The 25362-nt window shown below is 37.9% G+C and overlaps 1 protein-coding gene across 1 annotated transcript in view; it reads left to right on the plus strand.

The window, feature by feature from the left end:
• LOC122798301 (lysine--tRNA ligase-like) overlaps positions 1-25362 on the plus strand; it is a 394521-nt gene that overhangs the window by 345308 nt on the left and 23851 nt on the right. Inside the window, exon 13 of the mRNA XM_044067128.1 lies at positions 12396-12539. Coding sequence (XP_043923063.1) covers positions 12396-12539 — 144 coding nt within the window. The remainder of the gene's footprint in view (positions 1-12395; positions 12540-25362) is intronic.

Raw genomic sequence — 25362 nt, forward strand, 5'->3', positions numbered from 1 at the left:
GTTAGGTATTGTTTTTCTGTTACTGTGTGAATCTTTCCAGCTGTGTTGTTCTTAATATTTCCTGTGATTGAAACTTTAGTGTTAACTGTAAATAGATATTTCATATGTTCATGTTCTTTTATTATTTATTATTAAATATATTTAAACCTTTCATTGTGGCTGGTCCTTTTAGAAACTATTTTGACCTTTGAGAGTATTTGCACATATTTCCTTGGTGATAACTCTGGCCAGTCCTGAAAGCCTGTTTGTTTGTTCAGCATTACCATTTGTATTAATATTAATTTCACTTAGTATAATTGGATATCCTTTTAAGAGCTTTATAGTAACTGACTGGTGGCAGTGAATCTACCTCATAGCCTGGGCAAAGTTGGTAGAGTGGGTAATCTGTGCCAGCCTTATCCAGCTGTGTGTGTGTGTGTGTGTGTGTGTGTGTGTGTGTGTGTGTGTGTGTGTGTGTGTGTGTGTGTGTGTGTGTGTATGTGTGTATGTGTGTGTGTGTCAGCTACTTGGAGCAGGGACATGAAGCAATAGTTTCACAGAGAGAGTGCTGGAGGACTTCTTGGCTGAGGAGTTAATTCTGCAGCTGTGCCAGTGGGGAGTCTTTCTGGGGACCTAGAGAGAGACAGAGAGAGAAACCCAGATCTCGAATTGAGTGCGTTTCCTGTGTGCTCTTAAGGGAAACTGTGCTTGATGCAGAGAGGTCTGCATCTGGAAATATTGAGTGTATCAGTTTGTGTTCCAAGTGAATGTCCCTCTCCACTGACAGTGGTGAGGATTCAGGCTCCTTGATTACTGGCCCAGACTGGGAACGTCACAGTGACAAAAATAAATAGCATGCAAATAAATATATCAATATGAATGACATACTCTGTGATATATGGGGGAAATATTCATCCCGTTTATACCCAGCATCTCTCATACTGTTGATAGTTTAGTATCTCTTGTCACTCCTGTCACATAGTGTTCACATATTGGTTGTTTCTCTGAAGTGCAGTGCTTCCTATGTATAGCACATTTCAAATCTATACCAGCACAGATCTTAAATAATAAGTAAACCCTCTCACATTCGATTCCAAAGTTAATCTATTTTGTACCTGCCTAACTGAAAAACTGTTTATGATGTATAGGTAGGATGAAGAGTGCATCAAAACCATTCAGCTCTTAGATCCCAGAGCAGGACTACCCATAGTAAAAAGGGGAGAGTTTTTAAATCGGAGTCTTTTAAACACCCATTTCCTTCCACCCTCAAAAAATGTTATGTAGACTCAAAGCAAATAACTTGTTGTACCGTTGTTTGTAATGAAGTGCTGTAATTCAGAAAAAAAAAGCAAAAAAGATATTTTTTCTAAGTTTTATTTTGATGGCATATATATATATATATATATATATATATATATATATATATATATATATATATATATATATGGGTCTACTCTACATCGAAAATACGCTTCTTCGAAATAGAGCAGTAGACCCTACACTTGCAAAAGTCCACTTAAACAAAAGTGCACTTTTGCTGAAGTCTAGTTCCCCGGGCTACCCCAAAAAAAAAAAAAAAAAACACTAAAACATGTTTTTGCAGGGGGGCAAGCCCCCCAGCACTCGACACACCCCCTACTTAAATATACCAACTCTGAGATTGCACTACAGAGGGGAAAAGGGAATATTCCCATTCCACGCTGCAGTGTGACTGCCGAAGTCAATGTTCGATGTTTCACTACTTCAAACAAGTGGACTCGGTGAGGTGGGGTTCGAAGTAGTGAAACTTCGAACAGATTGATGTATCCCATATATATATATATATATATTTATTTATTTATTTGTTTTTTTTTTTTTAATTGTCTTTTAATTATTTTAAACTTCTTAAGTTATGCTGGCAGACATATTTTTATAAATGGCTGTCAAGTTCTGGATTTAATAACTTTTTATAAGAAGAACACATTATAAACTTAAATTAATACCACTGCAGTCTATAGAAAGGGCTTTTACACCTTTAAAAATAAACCCACAGTAACAGTACTTGTGGTCTTACACATTACTTGGAAAATTGGGGCACAGAAAGTGTAACAGTGCCCATGCATATTGTGTTATTTGAGAAACTGGCAGTCCAGGTGGCTTTCAGTGATTGTCTCATCCCTTTCAGCTGCAATCCATTGACAAGAAGTTACACATTCTGCATCATATGAAGCCACTGATCCACTGGATGACTTTGTCACATATTCGGTTAAGGGTGCTAAGCAAAAAATCATTGATTAACAACACCAAAGTATACTGTTCCATCATTAAAATACATACAGAAATAAGACATTTTAACCATGTTTTGAAGATTACTCAAGTGTTTCGCAAATTGTTGTTCATTCAACATTTGTAATGGAACTCCTTCATATTATAAACACCAACCAAAGCTTATAAGCTATGCATAATGCCACTGCTGTGATATTCCTGTGCCAGCCCTAGGCAAACATAAACTTCACTAACTGCATCTGCTTTGTGTGTCTGAATGTGTGTGTGTGTGTGTGTGTGTGTGTGTGTGTGTGTGTGTGTGTGTGTGTTTATCTCATTGAAGAAAACATTTGTTGCTTGGTCCTTCATGTTTATCCATCACATGTTTTTATTTGACCCATGGTGCATTTCCCAATAAATCACTTGTCCCAAACTTAGATTTATTTACTGTCTAAATTCTGTTAACTGAGTTAGTTTTATGAATGACATAATTTTAGGGGGGACATGAGGAAGTATTTATGGTATCTTTTGGAATTATTTGATGAGTATTATGGAATGTTTTAGAAATACCTAAAATACCACCAACTCGGGTAAACAGGGCATCAGTTTAACATCTCATCTGAATGTCAGTTCAAGACTGCAGCATGCTTTTAATGCTGCATTACTCATACGTCAGTAACGGAAAATGAATCCAAGCATCATGTGTGGGATATGTCCTCCAGCATTCCAATCTCCACAACAGCAAAGGCAAGCTCTCTACTTGTTGAGCCATGGACCATGTAATTATATGTCTATCTCCATATACACATATATATGTGTATATATATATATATATATATATATATATATATATATATATATATATATATATATATATATATATATATATATATGTATGGATTCACTTCATAATCTCGAAATACTGAAACATCGAATTTCAATATCTCGAAACTATGAAACCAAATCCACAAAACACCGAAAATACAAAATCCCAAGCCCAAAACCGCAAAATTCAAAACACCGAACAAACCACATACACTACACCATAGATACACCACAATACCCACATCACAACATAAACAAAAAAAAAAAACTTCCACTCAAATCCCTTACAAAACACTCACTTACCTGACAAAACACCTAGATCCACACACGGCACCATGCACCATAAACACACAATCCTGGACATCACGAATCGTAAGGCCATAACAGCGAATTTGAGATATTTGAATTCGCAATTATGAACTTTCACTATTTTAAACATTCTGGTTTATAGTCTCAAGATACTGAAATTCGTCATTTCAGTATTTCAAGATTATAAACGGCTCCCATATATATATACATAATTACATGTAACTCTGACATACTTGTAGGTCAGTATCATCCTTTTCTTCAGTGTATACTTGTCGGTCTGCTGGGGTTTCTCATAAATGATATGGGTTGCAGACCAGCAGTATCTTATGTGCCTTTTCTGAACTGGCTCTACCTATCTTTATAGCTTTAGGAAGAAGCAACCTTCAAAGTTCAATTTATAGTTGTAGGAGGGATCTCAACAATGTCCTGTAAAGCAGCCTGTGACAGTCCCTACTCCGGGCCAGTAATCAAGGACCCTTAATCCTCACCACTGACACCAGTGAGAAACAGCCACTAGGAACAAAAATGGATAAACACGGTATTTTCAGATGCTGTTCTCTGCACCATACACAATTTCCCTTAAGAGCACACAGGGAGTATACTCCAGACCTGAGGCTGGACTCTCTTTCTCTCCCCAGGTCCCAAACAAGACCCCACACTGATCACTGTGGAGCAATGTGTCCCTGTTCTAAGTCGCATGCACACACACTTGGATATTTGATTTTCACACACACACACACACACACACACACACACACACACACACACACACACACACACACCTGGGAAAGGCTGGCGCAGATTTACCAGCTGGTAATTATGCTGCCACTAGGCAGCTACTCTAAGGCTCTTACAAGGGTACCAAATTATACTGAGTAAAATTAATACTAATACAAATGGTAGAGTTTGTCCAATGCAGGAAGGCTTTCAGGAGTGGCCACAGTGTCACTAAAAGTAGCATAAGTACTCTTAAGATGCTAAAAGTATGCTCTAAAAGACCAGCCACAATGAAAGGCATATAAATATTTAATAATAAATAATAAAATAGAGAACATGAGAATACTGAATACCTATTTACAATAAACACCAGAGTTTCAATCACAGGAGATATAAAAGGTAACACAGATAGATTCATAGAGTACTACTAGGCTAACTACCCTTGTGGGTCATTTAAAGCTTAGCCAATTACCCCATGTGAGAATCAAACCCTGTACCTTGTGTCTGTAAGGTAAAAACCTTAACCATTATGCCAAATCCCACCCCCTGTAATCACACAGATGCAGAAAAACAATGCATAACTAATCTCACTATATTTCCTGACTTACTAAAGAATTACTGTTCCCTAGTAAAGTTACTAAAGTTCAAGTTACAAGGCAAGATGAGGAGTGTTGAGTTGCTTACAATAGCAAGGTAAGATGAGGTGTGTAGTTTGTGTGAGATCTGTGAGAGATCTTTCCTGCCAGGTTCTGAAAAACCAAATGTTGTTGTGAGAGTTCTGTCATATCTCTCACTAATATCTAAAACTCATTTCAGTGCTGGTTAAAGAATGGCATCATATCTGGTCACCTAACTCTAAGATCTGTTGTAGCATGTGAAAGCTATAAAATAATTTCAAAAACTTCCATCTTTCCAGGGAAGTAATTAGTTCACCCCTAAGGACAATAAAGTAAGATTCCTAGTCCTGTTTTTCCAAGAATTTTTTGTCCCTGGCTGCAATCAGACCTGTATGACCTTTATGGCCTGAATCAACCCATTTAATTTTCAGCCTATTTCTCAAAATTAGCTGGACTGAGATTAACCTCTTCCCTTACCGAATTAATTTAATCAGTTATAACAATACTGTCTGACATACATGTATATCTCTTTTCTGTCCAGCAGGACCCACTGTTGATGCATTTTTAACACAAGCAGCTGTACAATCAGTGTGATAGTCAAATGATATAACATTATTTACAAAAATCTAGCTAACAAACCTCCTTCATTTCATCAGTAATGCTAATGGTGAAGATATGAGTTTGGGCAGGACTATATCTCTTTTCTGTCCAGCAGGACCCACTGTTGATGCATTTTTAACACAAGCATCTGTACAATCAGTGTGATAGTCAAATGACAAAAAATTATTTACAAAAATCCAGCTAGCAAACCTCCTTCATTTCATCAGTAATGCTAATGGTGAAGATATGAGTTTGGGTAGGGCAAAACCCTGAAGGATCCAGATAGTAACTGTCTTCTTCCTTGATAGCATCTCATTTCCTGTCAATGTCTGGTTTCTGTCTGATAAACAATGACCAACCCAGATGGCAGCCATTTACCACAATATCTCATTTAGCAAGTCTTCTAATAATCCTTCTGTTAATATTGTTATGTCACTGGCCCACTACATTAGGAATAGTGCTGTCATCTCTGACAACTAGTGATGCTGGGAGTTTGGGGATTAGCAGGGGAGGGAGGATTCCCTGTTCTCCTAACTCAGGTGGGTGGATGTGGAGAGAGTGACGCAGGTAGAACCTCATTGTAGTGACCATGTGGCTCTAATGCTGCACCAATCACAATAAGGAGGATGGAGGGAGGGCAGGCATCCTAGAATCATGCACAGTATCATATTTTTATGTCAAAGCATTGTTACATGCTCTCTTATATGGATATCAGAGAATAAACACCTTCATAGACACTACATGAAGGACTGGCTTCCACCTTTACTTTTGTTCTTTATGGGCTGAGGCTTGATAGTGCTGCAAAGATGTCAGTTCTACCAAAGGTGGAGGTGTAGTTTTTCCACTGCCACAAAATGTAATGCTAGATTGGCACAGTGGGGTTTGAATCCCATGGCTGACAACCAAGGTTGAAGAAGTGGCAAGAACGCCTACACTACCCTGCTTCAGTAGCTTTTTAACAAAGCACAGCCTGGCTCCAAGAACATAAAGGGAATGACGTCTTGGGTACTGGCTTCCAACCTCCACACCTAGACTGGACTGCATAAAGACCCCTTACAGAGCTTAGTCTTTCACTGTCACTCTGACACACACACACACACACACACACACACACACACACACACACACACACATGCTTACTTCATGGGAAAGGCTAGTAAAATTCTCCAATTCCCCACATCTTTGTTCCTAGTGTGGTGGCAGTAATACTGCCACTCTGAACAAACAAGAGACCTCCAGTCACTGACTGGTCTAAAATCAAGGCAAATATGAAATACACCAATTAACATCTCTTTCACTGGTAGTAAGCCTAAGCAATGTCATGGAAGTCGTGTGGCATACAGCTTGCCATCCAACAATGTAGATAATGATTATCTTGTAATATAAACTACAATGCATAAATATACTTATAATAAATAAAATTCAGTTTTAAGATCTTAGAGGTAAATAAATTACCTTTACTTGAATAATTAGAAGTGTCAATATTGCAACAGGTAGCACATTGGGTGTTCATGATGGAAGACCAGAAGGCTGTGGGTCCTATTCCCACACTGTAGTGTGGGTTCTGGTCTCACACTGCAGTGCAGTATTGGAGGGTGCTGCACTCCTAATTGTGTCATCCTTCAGTTGAGATGTTAAACTGAGGTCTCGTCTGCCTGAGTTGGTTTGCAACTCAGGAGGATGCAATGATCACATGGCACTTACTGAAAAGAGTAGAGGAAGTTCTCAAATACCCTGGCCAAATTTCCTCTAACAGTATTGTGATGCCCCTGCACTGGCACAGTAATCAGGGAGCCTCAGTCCTCACCACTAGCACCAGTGAAGGCCGTACACATTGGGAAGATGACAAGTACACACACAGTAAAGTACAATTTCCCTTATGAGCACACAGAGCTCACAGTCAGCCTGGGGCTGGTTTCTCCTTCTTTCTCCGGATCCTCAATAAGACTCCCCACTGGCACAGTTATAGGGTTGAGATCTCAGCCGAGTGGCCAAGCTAAAACTACCAGCACCCTCTCTGTCCAGCCAGTGCTTTCTGTCCCTGTCCAAGTAGCTGACACACACACGCACACAAACACACACACACACACACACACACACACACACACACACACACACACAAACTTTGAGATTTGATGTATATACAAACACACATACACACTTGGGAAAGGCTGGCATGGGTTTACTAGCTATGCCCCCTTCTGCCCAGACTATAAGGTAGTTATCACTGCCACCAGCCAGCTTTTTATCAGCTACTCTAAAGGCCCTTACAAAGGGTGACCAGTCCTACTGTGTAATGTTACTATTATCCAAATGGTAAGTGTGACCAAGACCAAAGCTATTTAGGAGTGACCTGTACAGGTATTTTTTACACAGAAAATTCTAAGTATCTGTTTAGCCTGGGAACTGAAGGCAGGTGACAAAGAGTGATGTGATCTGAGCTAACCCAACAGTAATACTGAGTAGTAAGTACTCTAAGAGCTTAAATATGTCTCACAAATATCAGCCACAAAGGCAGGTTTAAATATTTAATAATAAATAATAAAGGAGCAAGGCAATACTCAAACAACACAGTAAATGCAGAGTTCAGAATCTCCGGAAATATTTTAAAACAACATTGCAGGACAGTCTCAAATAAATACAGAAAACATCTAAACTATTTTACTATATTCCTATCTAACTCTAAAAGAAATACTTTGCTGAAATCTTACTTAACAGAGCAACATGCAGGCAGAAGTGCTGAATGGATGTTTCTAGGTCCAAGACAAGATACAAAATGTGCAGACTTTCTCTGAGAGAGTCCTTAAATTACTACTCAGTATTACTGCTGGGTTAGCTCAGATCACATCACTCTTTGTCACCTGACTTCAGTTCCCAGGCTAAACAGATACTTAGAATTTTCTGTGTCAAAAATACATATTTCTCAAAAGTGTGCAGCTGCTAGAAAGTCATAGAGCAATAAAAACACTTTTATATTTGAAACATAGTAATTATTTCTGTTTCAAGACAATAGATAAACCTCTAGCTCTAGACATTGTGTCTGCTTGCTGCACTGAAACTGAGATAACACAATTGTAAAACAATTTCCACTTATTTTCTTGAAGTTTTGCAAGTTGACTCTGTAGGTTCTAACTTCTACTATTAAAACATACATTTGCACAGGTATAGAGTTTATATACATTTCTGTTCTTTTCCGGTAGGGTACACTGTGGACACATTCCTGAAGCTCAGTACATAACATACAGTTCAACACACACTTCTGCAACAGTAGTTTAATATACACATAATATATGATTCTTTTACATTTGTAAGACAAGCATATGAATCATATTAGTATTCACAAATGACACACAACTCTCCGCAAAATTCCAAATAGCTGGGCTGGCAGTTTTACAAGTATAACTACCACCTAAGGTCTCACCTGAAAAAAGGCCACAAACTTAATGAAACTAACCTGGTCAACGAAGAATAAATACATAAACTGAATAAGTAAAAATAGTACAAATACAAAGTAAAATATATGTAAGTTGGAACATACAAAGAAGACAAATAAAAGCCAATAAAAATACATAGAATGCATATAAAAAAATAAGCTCCAGATATTTAAGTATCTTGGCTATCTTACTAGAGAAATAACTGACCACAGATAAATGACTAGTGTCTACAGATGGTTATATATAGCATACAGTTACATAGCATGTTTTTCCATCAAGTCCCCAATGTCCATGACATTATCATCCTGTTGTTGGGAAATCAAAATCTTAAAACCAGTTCTTTTATTTATCATAACAATCACCAAGATATGTAAAAATGCATCAACATCTGTTTTACTTGAATCCGATTGGCATCATGTAATTAGGTCATTATAGCACAAATAGCCCACTGATCTTTCATCTTTGTATGTTACATTAACAAGAGGTGCCAGCAAGTCTGAAGATTCATTACATTTAACAAAGCACAAAAAGACAAACTCAGAATACAACTCCAACGAAGAATACATGGCTCTCATACCAGGTGTAAAAACTCTTTTAATACAACCAGCACAAGTAATACAAAGGCTTAAAACAAAAAATGTATAAAAGCTTCAAAGATAAGTGCTTTCATCTTGGACTAAGCCAAAACTTCATCAGATGCAATTTGTCTACATTAACCATTTTAAATACACCAATCAGAATTAATATAGTTTACATTATACACCAATAGTGTTACTTCATTTTATACATACCCTCTGCTTTTGTTTCTTTAAATGCACAATTCATATAAAACACTCCAGACAATATTGGACCAAACAACGGGAAATGGCTTTCACAAATAACCAATGACATTCATTCTTATATTGCACTCCCCTTCCTTTAGTTCATTCAAGACTTGGGACACATTAGTATCATTAAATAAATACCCATTAGATACCTAATTATATAAAACGTACAGCAATATCTATAAATTACTTCTTTAAATAAATATATACTATCGATGTTGTTCTTTTGGCTTTTCCTGTTTAGGGGTCACCACAGTGGAACTCCAGTCCGCTAATGATTGGCAGTAGATTTTTTACAGGTGCTGAGGTGCCAGCTCAACGCCCAACCTTCAACGAAGGCACACCCATTCTATGCATGTCTTTCGAATGCCACTCGACCACGGGGAGGACATGCAGATTCCACACAGTAGGTGCTCCAGCTGGGAATCGAACGGGAGAACCTCTTGCTGTGAGGCAACAATGCTACCGCTGCACCACCGCGGCTATCTATGTAAAGTTGTAATTTTAATAAGTTTGTTATAGAAACACAATCATTTAATCCAGGGTGATTAGTTGCATTTAGAAGCAAATGCCAATACAGTTCTCTCTTTGTAAACAAATTGCATCTGATGAAGTTTTGGCTTAGTCCAAGATGAAAGCACTTATCTTTAAAGCTTTTATACATTTTTTATTTTAAGTCTTTGTGTTTCATGTGTTGGTCATATTAAAAGAGTTTTTACACCTGATATGAGAGCTGTGCATTCTTCATTGGGAGTTGTATTTTGATTCAGCACATTTCACAGACATTCATTGTCCTTTGACACTCAGAATAAAAAAGTTCCACATTCCCAGCCATGAGATTGATACATTGCAGATAAACGTGAGACAAGAAAAAGAAAATAAAAAAATATTTTTTGTTTCATTTATCCTGGCATTACCCCTGCCATCGCAAATAACATTTGTTCAACTTTGGCATTACCCCATGGCTTTACAATATTCACACAAATATTCTTAAAGAAATATAATGAGAATAATACATAAAGTGTGGTTGACCCTAAATATGTAATTTGTAAAAGATGTCCCAAATGTGTCAGATGTTAACTGAGGAATAATATTAAGGAATGATGGGACATTTTTGCAGAATAAAACTGGTTTACGGTAGTTTAGAATTTTCTTGTCCCTAGCCTCCCAGGAAATGTATACAGAAAAAACATCCTATCCCAAAACAGCCAAATGTAGGCAACCATGCTGATATGATTTTGTTTTTTCAGCTAAGGGTTTACCTTTCCAATACACCCTGCAGTACATATGATTATATTTTTTGAGCTTCCCCAGTCTTCATGATGTTCTGTCCACTCATTTACAATGAGAGCACTCAGAATTATTGTTTTCATTTAGAATTTTTAAAGAGGCCATCAGTTTTGAATTGTTTTTCTTTTTTCAGTGACCTTGTAATAAGCCCTTTCTTTTTTGTCTACAAATGGTGCCTAAATTATATTGTTTTAAAGGCTAATAATTTGTTAATTGCAGAGAGTTCTAATCCATTCAGTCCTCCTTTTAGAAGGCAGTGATGTATTCATTATCATTTCAGCCTGAGCTGCCTAATCATCTTTGACTGATACGCACAGCAGCTGAATGTGTATTTAATGTTTGTAGGAAAACTGTTTCTCTAAAGTTGGAAAGCACAGCACAAAAGTAATCCTGCTTGATCCAAAATATGTATTTGTTTTACAAATCTAGGAGAAGAGAGAGACTACAGAGATGGCTATATGGGTTTTTTCTTGGCCAAAAGTCAAAAATGTAATGGGGCGATGACATGTACCCAACAGCAAGGACATTCCTAAAGAAAATAAAGCGTTAAACAATCCCTTACCATTTGAAAACTTTTGTTAAGAATAACCCTTAGTGACCTGAACAAAAGAGAGAGCATACAACCTCCAAAAAACTTCATTTTATTCCTAAAATGAAAAATGACAACTTCCTGTGTCAAAGAATTCCACACCTATAAAATAAACTGTCCTTTTGATTACACTTAGTCTGACAGTCCATAACATCTAAATGGTAATGGATAACTAAGTAGGGTCCCTTAAATTCCAACAAGAAATTACAGGTATCAAATTCAATGATGGCTAACAGGCCTTGAGCTCCTCAGTTTTACTTCAAGTTTAAAGTATGTGCTGAGAAAGCTAAATAACAAAAATGCTTCACAAAGTGATAAACAGCTAATACACGCTTTATTTTTATTTGACAATGGAGGGATTATTTGGTAGACAGAGAAATACAATAACATGAGGAAGAATTTTGATTAGCTTGTAACTGTCCTAAACTACTATGTGTTACTGGTACTGCTCAACTGTAAAATTCCCATCATCTCATATATACGCATATGTTTTTCACTGAAGGATCCTGGAAATGCTAATGACCTAAAGTAAACAGTTGTTGGTACTAAGGATACACAGTCCCAACAGCAGCCAGCAACTGACTGATACAGTTGGTAAGATAATTAATTCAGTATGATGACTGGGGGAGGAAGGTTGGTGCAATGGTTAAGGTGCTTACCTTAGAAACACAAGGTGCAGGGTTTGATTCTCACATGGGATAACTGGCTAGGCTTAAAATGGCCCCAGAGGACAGTTAGCTTAGTACTAATCTATAAATCTTACCAAAAGTAATTATTTGCTGTCTGTACTGGTCAAGGTGACATGATTTTTACATTGTGCTCTAGAAAGTAAATTACTAAATTAAATGATGTATACTTCAACATGTTACTGAATTAATTATTTGCTGAGTAAGATGACAGTAACTAATTGTGAATGGGGAAATATAAAGAGATGGCATCTAAAATGTGTCCTTTCTCTGTGGTACAGGCAAAGGCTGCAGGGGATGACGAAGCCATGCTTATTGATGAAAATTTCTGTGTAGCTCTGGAATATGGCCTTCCGCCTACTGCTGGATGGGGAATGGGGATTGATCGTCTTGCAATGTTTCTCACAGACAGTAACAACATAAAGGTAAGTTGTGCGATAATGACTACAGAATCTCTGGAGACCTGCATCTACAACATGTTAAAAGGTTAAGGTTTTTATGAAACAAGTAAACATTTACTTCAGGTATTTATTTCATTAAAAAATATTTCTAGACTCAGGTAATAAAATGTAGGTGATCAGTCTCATACCAGCTAATTATGTAAATATGCATATAGTACTGGCAGAGGTTTATGAAGAATAAAGTAACTCATAATGTGTGTATTGTATGTTTTTTATTGTCTCCTCTGTCTGCTGATCATCATCCCTCTCATGATTAGTCAGTCCTTTCATTCCCCATAGATTCCAATACAGGCTTGTTGAGAATCCAAGTATTTAGAGCAATCTGTTCATCTAAATCATTTTATTTATAAAGACAAAATACATCCAGTTCTAAATCCTCCTTCTTCAAAAATGAGACTGCTCCAGATCATTCCTTTTCTAGGTTTTATTGGGATAAGTGCCTTCATCCTTGTAGATTTCTTTAGATCCAGTTCTTCTATCTAAACTTTCCATAATCATGATACTACTACAAATACTGTTACAATGGGGGCATAGTACATTGAGGGACAAACCAGTTCCACATGACTGGCCTTTTACATGCTCAGAATGAAGACATTTGAAAGGATGTTAGATGCATCCTCATTTGCATGTGCGGAGCCTTTCTGTGCTCAGAATGTAAGCATTTAATAGGTTGTTAGACCCCTTCTCATTTGCTTGGGGGTGCTCACAGGTAGTGCTTGGTAAGCCTATGTGTCCAGCCCTTGGAACACTTGTGTTGCCAATGCTCTATTACCTTAATGTTTGTCCTTTTATATGTGTAAACTCATAATCAATCAATTTTACACAAGTGGATACCAGACTGAATTTTACAAAAATGATTTAGATTTTGGCAGTCAACAAATAACACAATATTGTTTTAATAAATATTCACTATTTAAAATACTTTTAAACTGCCAAAAAAACAAAACAACTTCTCATCATTTAATAGAGCCAGATGGTCTCTGTTGACAAAGTAGTGCTTTTGCTCGTTCATTGCAAACTTCCTCATATCCTACTTCAACCTACAAATCATGCAGTAGTTGGATTGTGCAAAAGTATAAACTTTACTGAAGTTAGTACACAATACTGCACTGAAGACATATATTAAAAATACTACCATTTCAGGCTGTAGCAGGGGAAATAAAACAATGCTGGAGAAATAAAAATGATGAGAATACGCCATGAGGACAGAATAAACTTGACGTCTAGTCTGATTTCTAGAAGTTAGACTTTGAGTGTGAATCTCTAAGCAAAATTCCAGAGAAGTGTCCCAAGCAGTTGTATGGAGAATAGAACAATAAAAATCTTGACTAAGAGAATTCTGGAGAAGTAACCCAAACAGCTGTAGGAAGATGAAACAATGATACAAGGCAAGAACTATGGTGATATAAATCCACATATAGTAAACTTGACTCCAAACATTATTCTGTGGTGGAAATTTGACTTATAGTGCAGATCTCTAGCAGAAGCCACAGAGGTTTTTTTTTTCATAGAACAGTTTGTGGTTTAGGCTCTTTAATTGTAGGACACTTAACGGAACAGCTGTTGTTTAGTCCGGGGTTATTGTATGCATTAAGTTGAACTTTTCCACACTAATTCCATCAGTGCACTTTTTATTGCCATCCAGAGGCTGAAATTAAACACAGTCCAGAATATGGAAACTGAAGAGGGAATGTCCTTTCTTGGTCATGGTGTGTTTTGCAAGTTTGTTAACATTTCAGACATTGCACTCTAAACTACTCTTTCAGTGTTGCAGTCACCCCTGATTTTGCTACGGTACTTCTGGCCCATGTTCTGGCAGATGAAGTAGTCCACTCTACTCATCAGGCTATAATACCTGCATTTCTGAGCTCCACACCCATATGTGCCACAAGCACTTGCCCTTTCTCACCAGCCTTTTTATTTGAGGAAGACTCTGACGTTTATTCCTATCTTAAAGTTAAAAATTGGGCCTGGTTCAAGGATTTTGGCTACTGGTCTGTTATTATCTACTTTGATCTGGTTCTCAGTGATGGCCTTGTGGGTTTCTGTATGGCCTATTGTAAATGTTATGGCCATGCTACTTTTTCTGGCCTTGATTTTAGGGTCAAAGTGGGTTATTCTGAAGTTGTTGTGCCATCTGTTGACGGAGTCCAGCAGGATGGGGCCAGGAAGTGGTCTTCTGCTATTTTCATGTTCTGAGCAGTTGGAAGGGCTATCAGGTAAAACTGGGTTGTTCTGCAGAGTACTATGCCCCCAATAACAGTATTTATAGCAGCATGATGATTATAGAAAGTTTAGATGTAAGAACTGGATATGAAGAAGTCTACAAGGATGAAATTGCTTATCTCAATAAAACTAAAAAAGGAATGATCTAGAGTTAGTCTCTTTTTGAAGAAGAAGGATCTAGAACTGGATTTATTTTTTCTTTATAAATAAAATTCTTTAAATGAAGAGATTGCTCTAAATACTTGGACTCTGGGGCAATCCTGTATTGCAATTTTGGTTTGTCCTGCCATATAATCCCTGTATATGGTCATGTTAGACTGGAATTACTGGAGACCCCACCTATGGGTAACCTTTGATTTTCTTCATTTCCCAGAAGGGGAGAGTATATCTCTTGCAGCTATCAGGTTTCATTTTCTATTAAGCCCTAACTCTTCCACTTAATGGCTGTTGTGGATGCCACTGCTTCCCTGTGATAGCCTAGTATGCCCTATCATACATGTATGAGCTTCCACCCACATGCTAATAAGGGACAAGCTTGGTAAGCCGAGCCTACATTTCTTGTCATGACTATTTCACCTAAAAGCCTCTTTTTGAATGCAATGGAAAAGCCACTGGACAACCAGTCTCTGTCACCCCACAGTAGATAAGGTGTCATTTGGCGTCTATATTATCTTGTCGAAAGATGACAATATAGAACGGCATAAACATCGAAAATGCTGTATATCGAAACTGTTCTTGTGGAGGGCTACGCCCCCACACCCACCACTAATTATATATACCAACTCCAAGATCGCACTACAGTGAGGAAAGAGCAAATTTTATCATCCCCACTGTACCATGATCCTGCAACAACACTTTCGATGTACGGCATTTATGACATTATTGCCGTTCGATATTTTCAACATGCGATAAGGTGAAGTAGACCCATCATTTGCTACTCATTTCTACTCCCCCTGCCCATCTGTTTTATCACCTGAGATGCTAACTGAACTTCGGTAGTCTAGGTTGTAGCCTAAACGTTTTCGCTCTTTTCCACAAAGCCAGTGCTAAGGAGTTCATAATGCTATTCTAATATTAGAGGAATGTCCATGGTATTTCAGCAAATATATACATATATATATATATATATATATATATATATATATATATATTTTTTTTTTTTTTTTTTTTTTTTCATGAATATAATCATACTACTTGCCAAAGATAGTTCTAGATCAGAAATCAGATTATTCTGAGACAAATAACAGTGAACATTGATTGGACAACCTACAGAAAGCTGTACCCCTTGGGATGTACATTATAGTTATAAAATGGGAGCACAAAAGTTATTCAGTAAGAAACTTGGAGAAGTGAAATTCTTCAGATTCTCCTTACAGAATCTTTTCAGTCACTGAAAATGTCCAACAAATAAATATAACTTACACCAATGTGCCACAACTTCAACATTGGTTATGTTCAACTGTGGAGTTTGGAAGAACAACTTGACTGCAATATATAGTGAGAAGGACATGGTAAATCTTTTTTAATTTACTTTTCATTGAATTGAACTTCAGTCATTCAACTGTAGTGGACCCATTACAATACTGTCATATGGTGGCAGCTAAGTGGCAGCTTAAATAATGTTTACGGAGGAGGCAGCTGCTGACACACTTCAGTTATTAAATGTCAGTGTGTGCTCTAAGAGCCAGAGAGAAGTGTCAATTAATAAAGATTTCCAAGGTTTAACCTGGTTCTGTGGAACAGAGAGATGGAGCATTGGCTGTGACCCAGGTATCCATGTTTTGATTAGTCACTGGAACAGGCAAGCAGGGAGTGAGAGCAGTGAAAGGGGGTGGCCCGCTCACTTCTAATAGGAGAGGAGAGGGCTGTGTACTCTTACAGCACAATGCATCATAGGCATTTGAGTCTTGAGGTCATTTATGCCCTGCCAGTACCCACCTTCACACTGAACTTCCCCTCTCAAGGAGGGCTAGACCAGTCAAGCCAGGGATGAATTTATGAATACACATCCATTCATCCAGGTGAGGAAGGCACTGTATAATTAACCTCTCTCTCCACCCTGATTTACTTATTGCTGATAAAGTTTCATATCCTTCATTCTGGTATTTGTAGGAGATACAAAAGATCCATGACTCTTGGGTCTCTAAAGGCTCAGAAGGCAAGGTACAGATCTCCACTTTGGACAGTGCTTCCAGTGCTAGTAATTCCTATGTTTTGTAAGCGAGTGATAGTCTTAGGTAGTAACCTCTGTAGTTGTACCGCTTACTGATATGTCTAATGAGATACATCCCAAAGTGGCACTGTATTCAATAATTAGCCTAATTAATGCTGAATATAGTGGAGCAACAATTACTTGGAGCTAAAGATATCATCTAGGTGATCAGCTGAACTATGCAGGACTTCCTAACTACTGTCACTACATGATGATCAAAAGAGAGAGAATTAAAAGCCCAAGTACCAAGGTATCTAACAACATTCTCATTCTGGAGTAGTCTTGTCTATATCATATACTGGGGGAAGGTTAGTTTACAATATACAGCAATGTTACATTTTTAACATTTAATTTAATCCCACTGGTAGCACACTAAGTGTTCATGAGTGTAAGTTCTTGTTGCAGGGCTTGGGTGTCAGAATGTGACTTGACAATGACTCTCAGTTTACAGGCATCCACAAACTTGGTTAGAAAGAGGTCTTGGTTTTTGGTTTGGAGGTTAGGAAAGTATATGGGTAGGTGTGATTTTTCCAGGTGGAGCTAGGGGGACCACCTTTTGTGCTTTGGATTTGGAGGGCGGGGCCCCTTGATGGCAATTTCCTATGGAGAGGAGAGAGAATGTTTGTCATAGATAGCTCATTCCATGTCCCTTCCCTCACACAGCAAGAAAATCAAAGAGTGAAACAATACTAATTTCACTAACTTTAATCATACTTTGACTTAAGAATAAGGTCCATTCCTGTCATGGTATTAGAAACCCAAAAGATCCAAATTAAACCAAGAAAATGACAGTAGTATTGTTGAAACTGAAATCCTAAAATCTTGGTGAGTACCTTCACGAAGTGGGCCCTGTTTTAACAAAATCTCACCCAGATGAAACTGATATATAGACTGTATTTTATTTATCATATACCATGGACAGAAGTATGTTAAAAAAATAAAAAAGGGAGCTGGGTACACAAGTCCCGGGATAAAAAAGTCCCCAATCCTGGTATGTGCACCAGGATTGGCAAAAATGACAGTGCAGACTCCTCAAGACATAGAAACATTCCTACAATGGGGTTAGGCCAGGCCCAGGGGGAGGATGGCCCCCCTGTTGTAGAAGTAAGTAGTAGTCCACAAAATCACAAAAACTGACAGGCCCAAAAAGAGCTATAAAAATTACAGGGTGAACTACTGAGGATAAGAAAGAAATTATGTATTGTTACGATTATGCAAGAAGTCCAAAATTTCCAGACAAAAGATATTCAAAAAGATTAAGAGAGAAATTAGAGGAAAGAAAAATACTTGCACAAGAAAAACTGTCAAAAGCTTCAAATGAAAATTTGTATTCATTAATACAACAGATCTGATTACATAGACTAAGAAACATTGAGCCCTTTGGAAAAAGAAGCAACTGAGGAAGTGTGAAAATATAAAGAACAAAACCTAGAGATTTTTGAAAGGTATAAAAAAGAAATATGAATATGGGAACGAAAGAGATATCTAATAAGGTGCAATATTTATGCAAAGGAGAAAGCCAACCTAATCAATGCAAAAAAAGCATCTCCAAAACTATCTGAAGAGAAATATAGGCAAAGGCATCCATATCTGGAACATTCTCATAATACAAAAAAAAAAAAGATCTCAAAGGGGGATTGTAGAACAGAAGATTAGTAAAGTAGAAGTTAAATAGAAACCATAGTTATTGAACACCTGCAAAGTGAAGGATTTAGTGTAGAAAGTCAAGATCTAACACAGGTTATGTCACAGTATGATGGAACAATTAGTCCCACAGTAAGGAGAAACAGTTGGAGTGAGAGACATCTGAAGAAGAAACAGGGACATAGGAAAGAAAAACGGAAGTAATGTGGTGCAATACTTATGCAAACAAGAAAGCAAAACTAATCAATACAAAAAAGCAGCACCACAGATATTTGAAGAAAAATACAGGCATCTGGATATTGAAAATTTCACAATACAAAAAAAATAAGAAAACAAAATGGAAAGTAGAAAAGAGGATAAATAATGGAGAAGTTAAAGAAATAGAAACTGAAAGTTATTGAATACCTGCGAAGTGAAGAATTTAGTGTAGAGAATCCAACTCTGGCAACATCAAAGCATGATGGAACAATGAGTCACAAATTAAGAGAAACAGGTGGAATGGGAAGCATTTGATCATTTGCCACATGAAGAAACTCTGCAGCCATCAGAAGTAAACCAGTACAAAAGTTACTTTGGAGTTGCACAGCAAGGGAAGGAGCAGGACACAGTGGCAACTCTGAAGCAATCAATGTTGTGGAGTGATAGGCCAGTGAGTTCCCATATGAAAGAGCAATGGATGACAAAGGATACAGTTGAAGACAATATATTGTAGGAAAAAGTTCTGGAACTTTCTGTAAAATGCCTGGATAAAACAGAGAACAAAGAATATGCCCTCAGTTTAGAAGAAAATTATCTAAATGAAAAGCTGCATACATTAGTAGAGATGCATGAACATATTAAGACTGATGAAAGAAATGGATTACAGAAAATCAATAAGACTCAAAATGTTAGACGTCTAATAAAATAAAGGAACACAGTAGTCAAGACTATTAATAGAAATTCAAGTGATGTAACAGAAGGAAATAGGATATATTACTATACAGTTTAATTAATAACAGATAAGCCCCAGGATTCAATAAAATTTGTGCAGGCTCCATGAAGAGCCTACATGGAATGTACCCATGTACACGGCTATGGTTACTCCAGGGCAGCATGTCACACATATTAATTATGGAACACTGCCAAGGGAGATCACAGTAACATGGATAATGAATAAGTCTAAGCAACACTGTATAGGCTGCTCCATACTTGTGGACTGTCCAGAAAACTTTTGGACAGTTGGTAAGCACAGTACAATACCTTTCAGCTTATTAACCTGGACCAAAAGGTCAACAACAGATTTTACGTCATGAAATTGCAATTTTACTTTTTTTTATATTCATGTGCTTACGTGCACAGTACAGCATGCTGCGCAGCTATGCTTAGATTTGCTCATATATACAGTAAACATTTGCTACACATCTAAAAATAGAAACTGGATGTATTCAGTTGTTGTCATCCTGCGATGTGCTTAGCAATGCACAAACCCGTGCAGCAAAGCTATGCTACACTTACAGGCACCTTTGTAGTATATATGAAGATACACAATTTCCCTTCACTATCCCAGTGGCTAGACAGAGTTGAGTCATAATCTATAGTGTAGTAGGTACTGGGCTTGAGACCTGAGCAGTCATACTTTTTACATATATTCCTGATAAAATGTGTCAGGTGACTGAAACATCGGTTTAGTTTAAAATGAAAAAATTGTTACATTTAGAAAAGCTGTGCGATGCTAAGCAGCGCTTAAACATGGTCAATGGTCTATTTCTGTTTGCGCATTGCATGTGAGTTTGAGCGATGCTAAGCGTGCAAGGGCATGAATGCAGCCTCTTTAAGGGCCGGTAGGCAGGAATTTCACATCATTGTTTGGAGTCTTAACTTGGCAGCAGATATGCCTGGTGCTGTTGGTGAAGGCATGTGCTTTCATGCGCAAAAGTGGGGAGTGCAGGAGTCTAGAGTTTTTGTTGGACTCCTGGTTAAGAATTATGAACCCTGGATGCTGCAGAGCATCCACAAAGGCTCAGAGTGTAAGTCTGATGCCTGGGATTGTTTGACCAGGGAACTTACCAGTGCTACTGGTATCCCCCACACTAGTGAGCAGTGTTGTCACCACTATGACAACCTGAGGAGTAGGAAGAGGAACCTTGAACACCTGGGTCCAAGAGGCTAGGGATGGGCACATCCCACAGATATGTAAGTATGTTTGCCAGTAACTTAGAAATATACAAGCTGAATCTGTGCAAAACTGGTATGCATAATGGGTTGCTTCTCTTACCACAGCTGCAGAAGAGAGGACTTGCAAAGTCCAGTCCCATGCAGAGTGCATGGCCAGGATGATGTAAGAGTGTGGTAGTAGGGAAACATCATAGTAATAACTTAATGCATAATGTATTTATACAATAAAGTAACTACAGAATTAGCAGTCCTAACAGTAAGGTATAACATACCTGGGACATCTTACATCTTTATTAATGTGTCACTGCCTACCTGAAATGGCATAGAAAGTTAAAGAAAGTACTGTGTAGCATAGCTTCCAAACATCAGTTAATGTTGTGGTCTACTCAGCTTAAAAGTCACTCACTAAATGAACAGGGTATATGGGTAAGGTAACAGAAGTATTACACAACTATTCGTGGCGTACATGCCAGAGTTGAAACAACATTAATCAATAACTTTTAAAATGTGATGGTACTTTCATAACTAGTGTTTTCAAATAAAGTGCTCACTATTCTTGTATTCACTGGTTCTGTGTTCTAATCTGACACCAGTCAATTGTTACATGTGCATGAATAAAAAAAAAATGCACCGGTAACTATCAGAAATAAATGTAGTCCAAACACCACATTAAGGGTCATGCCTGTGTTCTGATCATCTTGTCTGAAATATGCTGCAGACTGCACTCAGTAAATGAACAGGGTATATAGGTAAGTTAACAGAAGTTATAGACAGCTATCCATATGTCCAACTACTAGATTTGCAGCAGCATTATCAATAAAGTTTAAAAGGAGATGCTTTGAGAAGTAACATTTTCAAAAAAGTGTTCATTTTCTTGTATTTACTGCGTGTGTGTTCTAATCTGACACCAGTCAACTATCACATGTGAATGAATAGTAATCTACCAATAAATGGCAGACATAAATGTACAATACCCAGATTAAGGGTCAAGCTTGAGTTCTGATAATCTTTCCTGAAATATGCTGTAGATAGCAATCAATAAATTAACAGGTTATATGGGTAGCATAAAAGAAGTCCTAGATGGCCATACATGTGTGGAAATGCCAGATTTTAATTGACATGAAGCAAAAGAACATTTAAAAGGAGATGGTGCTTTGATAACTAATGTTTTCAAATAAAGTGCTCATTATTTTTCTGGTCACTGCTTGTGGGATCCAATCTAATAGCACACATATCTATGCATGTCTGTAAATATATGATTTCACACAACGTCACAATAAACGTTTTAAAGGAGATGGTACTTTGATAATTCATTATATTCAAATAAAGTGCACATTATTCCTGTCATCACTGCTTGTGGGTTCTAATCCTATGTCAGCCAACTGAGAAATGACCAGCTGTCTAGTGTAATAACTGTACACGAACATTCCTCTCAACTGTCACGATTCTTGCAGAATGTAATGAGTACTGCTCCATATGTCTGGTACTTGATTTGCAGATATATGACATTACTTGGAATGCAATTCACTGGCAAATCCATGATCAGGACACCCTGCTATAAATGTATGAGCACACTATGTAAAACTTTTGCTGTAGTCGTGCCTTTGTACCACCATTTGGTAGGGCTTGGCCCATTAAGTCCCATCCTAACAGGTTGAGAGCTATATATGTGCAACATCATCTGTACAATATTGGCAGTCACTGTACTCACAACTGTAATCCTACATATGTAAAAGTATGTAGTAGTAGTCTGTATACTAATAATACCAGTAAAGTTACGGTTTGTTTTTTTCTCTCTCACCCACCCTTTCTCTTCTTTAATTTATTAATTATATTTATTATTATGATTTGATATTAATATGTGATTTATAACTACCTTTTATGTTGGCCTTATATATAATTTCATATTGCTTTGCTGTTAAAATACTTTCATCTATGTTATTTATTGTTGTGTTTCTCATTATATTCCTTTCTACTTCTTTCAGTTAATCATTATTATCTTCTATTATGTTAATACTAACATTTGTTTGGCTATATTTACTTTTACCTTATATTTATATTTAATTTACTACAGAGCAACAAGGTAGGCCGATTCCAGGTGATCCACCTATTCTGGCTCCCCCGGCCCTGTGGCACTGGGGCCTAGCACATCTGTGTCGCAGCCTGGTGGTGCACCCTCTGCTGCCCCTGCACTGCCTGGGCCATCAGGTAGTTCTGCCCCACAGGCTACAGGTGACCCCCCAGGAGTGGAAGTGCAGGGGGTGATTATATCATCTATGAGGAACTGCCAGGCATGGTGCATGGGTTGCTGCACGAAACTCTTGATGCACACCTATGCTGGATGGATAGCATGCTGTCCATCCTGGTGTGGCAGCCTTGCGAAGTGAAGGTACAGTGCTGACAGTCCCATGGGTGAGGACTTGAGTCACACTGCTGCTGTGACTGATGTCCATGGGACTGGGATTCCACAACACCCTCCCCAACCAAGGTGTTCACCCCCTCTTGTCTTGTGCCACACACCAACCCTGTCTGCTGTCTTGTCTGTCTGCAAAAGCTTCATCACCTTCCTGACTTACCTTCCCACATGTACTTATATCCCTTCCCCAGCATTCCACTCTCACCTTAAAAAAAAAAAAAAAATGGGCATCTGTCTCCCCCCCAAAAAAAAATGTCATCCCATACATAGCTCTCCATTTTGCCATGTGTCCACTGGACACAATTTGATCCAGTTGGCTTGACAACACACTTATGTTGTCCTCACCCCTATGTCTGGGGGTGACAGTCCAAATTTAGCTAAAAGATCTGTCAAAGTGTTGTTGCTGTACAAGTAATGGATGGCTATTGTTCTTTCCTACACCCTTCCTGGACATACCTACCTGCCTTTCACCATATTTTTCCCCTTGCTTGGACCCCATCTCACCACTGTCCTATCTCCAATTTTGATTTTCTTTAAAGATTTTTTGTGCAGTGCTGCTCACCATACAGCATTGCTTAGCTATGCTAAACAGCACTATATTGATATATGTAGTTGAAAACATAGTAATCACATTGAAAAATTACATACACACCATACTTTGAACACAGGAACATTGGACCTGAATAACAGTGCATTAACCTGCCAAGTTACGCAGCCAGCTAAATAACACAGCTGCTTTGACCAAAACATAATACTTGCCATTTTTCCGTCATTAAGCATGTCTAAGCAAGGTTGTGCATTGCGGCAAGTGACACAAATTTGCTAAAAGAGTAATAGAAGAATGGGAGTGTAACTTGAACTCTGGTATAGGAAAACATCACTATAAAGCCTGACAAATAATAATAGATGTGAGTGAGGTATCTAATAGCAGGTAACTGTGCAATTATATCTGCAACATTTAAAAAGACCCCTGTTGAAAGAGTAATTGAATAACAGGTGTTTAACTGGGACTCTGGTGGAGAAATACATCCCTATAAAGCCATGCACATAATAATACATGTAATGAGGTATGTAACAGCATGGAAGTGTGCAATTACAGCTACAACATTTAAAACCACACCTGCTGTAACAGTAGCCCAGTCTCTTAAATGCTTTGAAAACATTAAGTTTTGGTCCACATGGTTCTGGGTTCAAATCCAGTGGTGTCTATCATTTAAAATACATGTATGTGTACATCACCATTATAAATACTGAAAGGTATGGCTATCTCATCGGGTCTACTTCAACCCATCCAAATTACACTTTATCAAAGTCTTAGATAACAGAGTCCACTTTAGCGAAAGTATGTTTACATGAAAATGCACTTTTGTGAATAACACTACACCAAAGAGTTGTTATAGATCACGGTACAGTGAGGATAAGGAAATATTCCCTTTTTCCCACTGTAGTACAATCTTGGAGGTAGTATGTAGAAGTAGCAGGGGTGTGGGGGGTGCAGGGGGTTTTGCTTCCTGCATAAATGCGTTTGTTGTATTCTTTTCGTGTGTGTGTGTTTTATGTTGTGGTTCAGTGTAGTGTTATTTGCAAAAGTGAGTTTTTGTGTAAACCCACTTTTGCTAAAGTGGACTTGGTTATCGATAAAGCGTAATTAAGGTGGGATCAAAGTAAACCCATCTCATCACCTATTTATCTACCCAAAGCAGTACAGATGGAATGTCTGCTTTTCAATGATGGAAGTCAACGGCTTACAGGTAGGAACACAGGTAAGATATTCCTATTACAACACTAGAAAGTGCATACAGTGTGAGATCATGCATTATTATACATTTGCAGAGGATTTTCAAGTATATAATTCCAGTGAGGCCCAGTAATACCAGACTGCAGCACACAGTGATTTGCTACTGATATTAGAGACAACCACAGCTGCACAAGTAACACACATATGAAGGTCATGCTAGAAGCAAGAGTTGCCAGCACACACATTCCAGATGAATACCATGACTTGGTGGTTGTCCAAATGGTTGACATACTGGTACATGTACTGCCTACCTTGCTGTCGGAAACAACACCCACGTTGCTTTTGACTCTGTTAATGATACCTTTGGCTAACATACTTACCTTAAACACATACCTCA

The sequence above is a fragment of the Protopterus annectens genome, chromosome 3.part1 (assembly GCF_019279795.1).
Source record: "Protopterus annectens isolate FY-2018-M chromosome 3.part1, PAN1.0, whole genome shotgun sequence".
Taxonomy (NCBI): Eukaryota; Metazoa; Chordata; order Ceratodontiformes; family Protopteridae; genus Protopterus; species Protopterus annectens.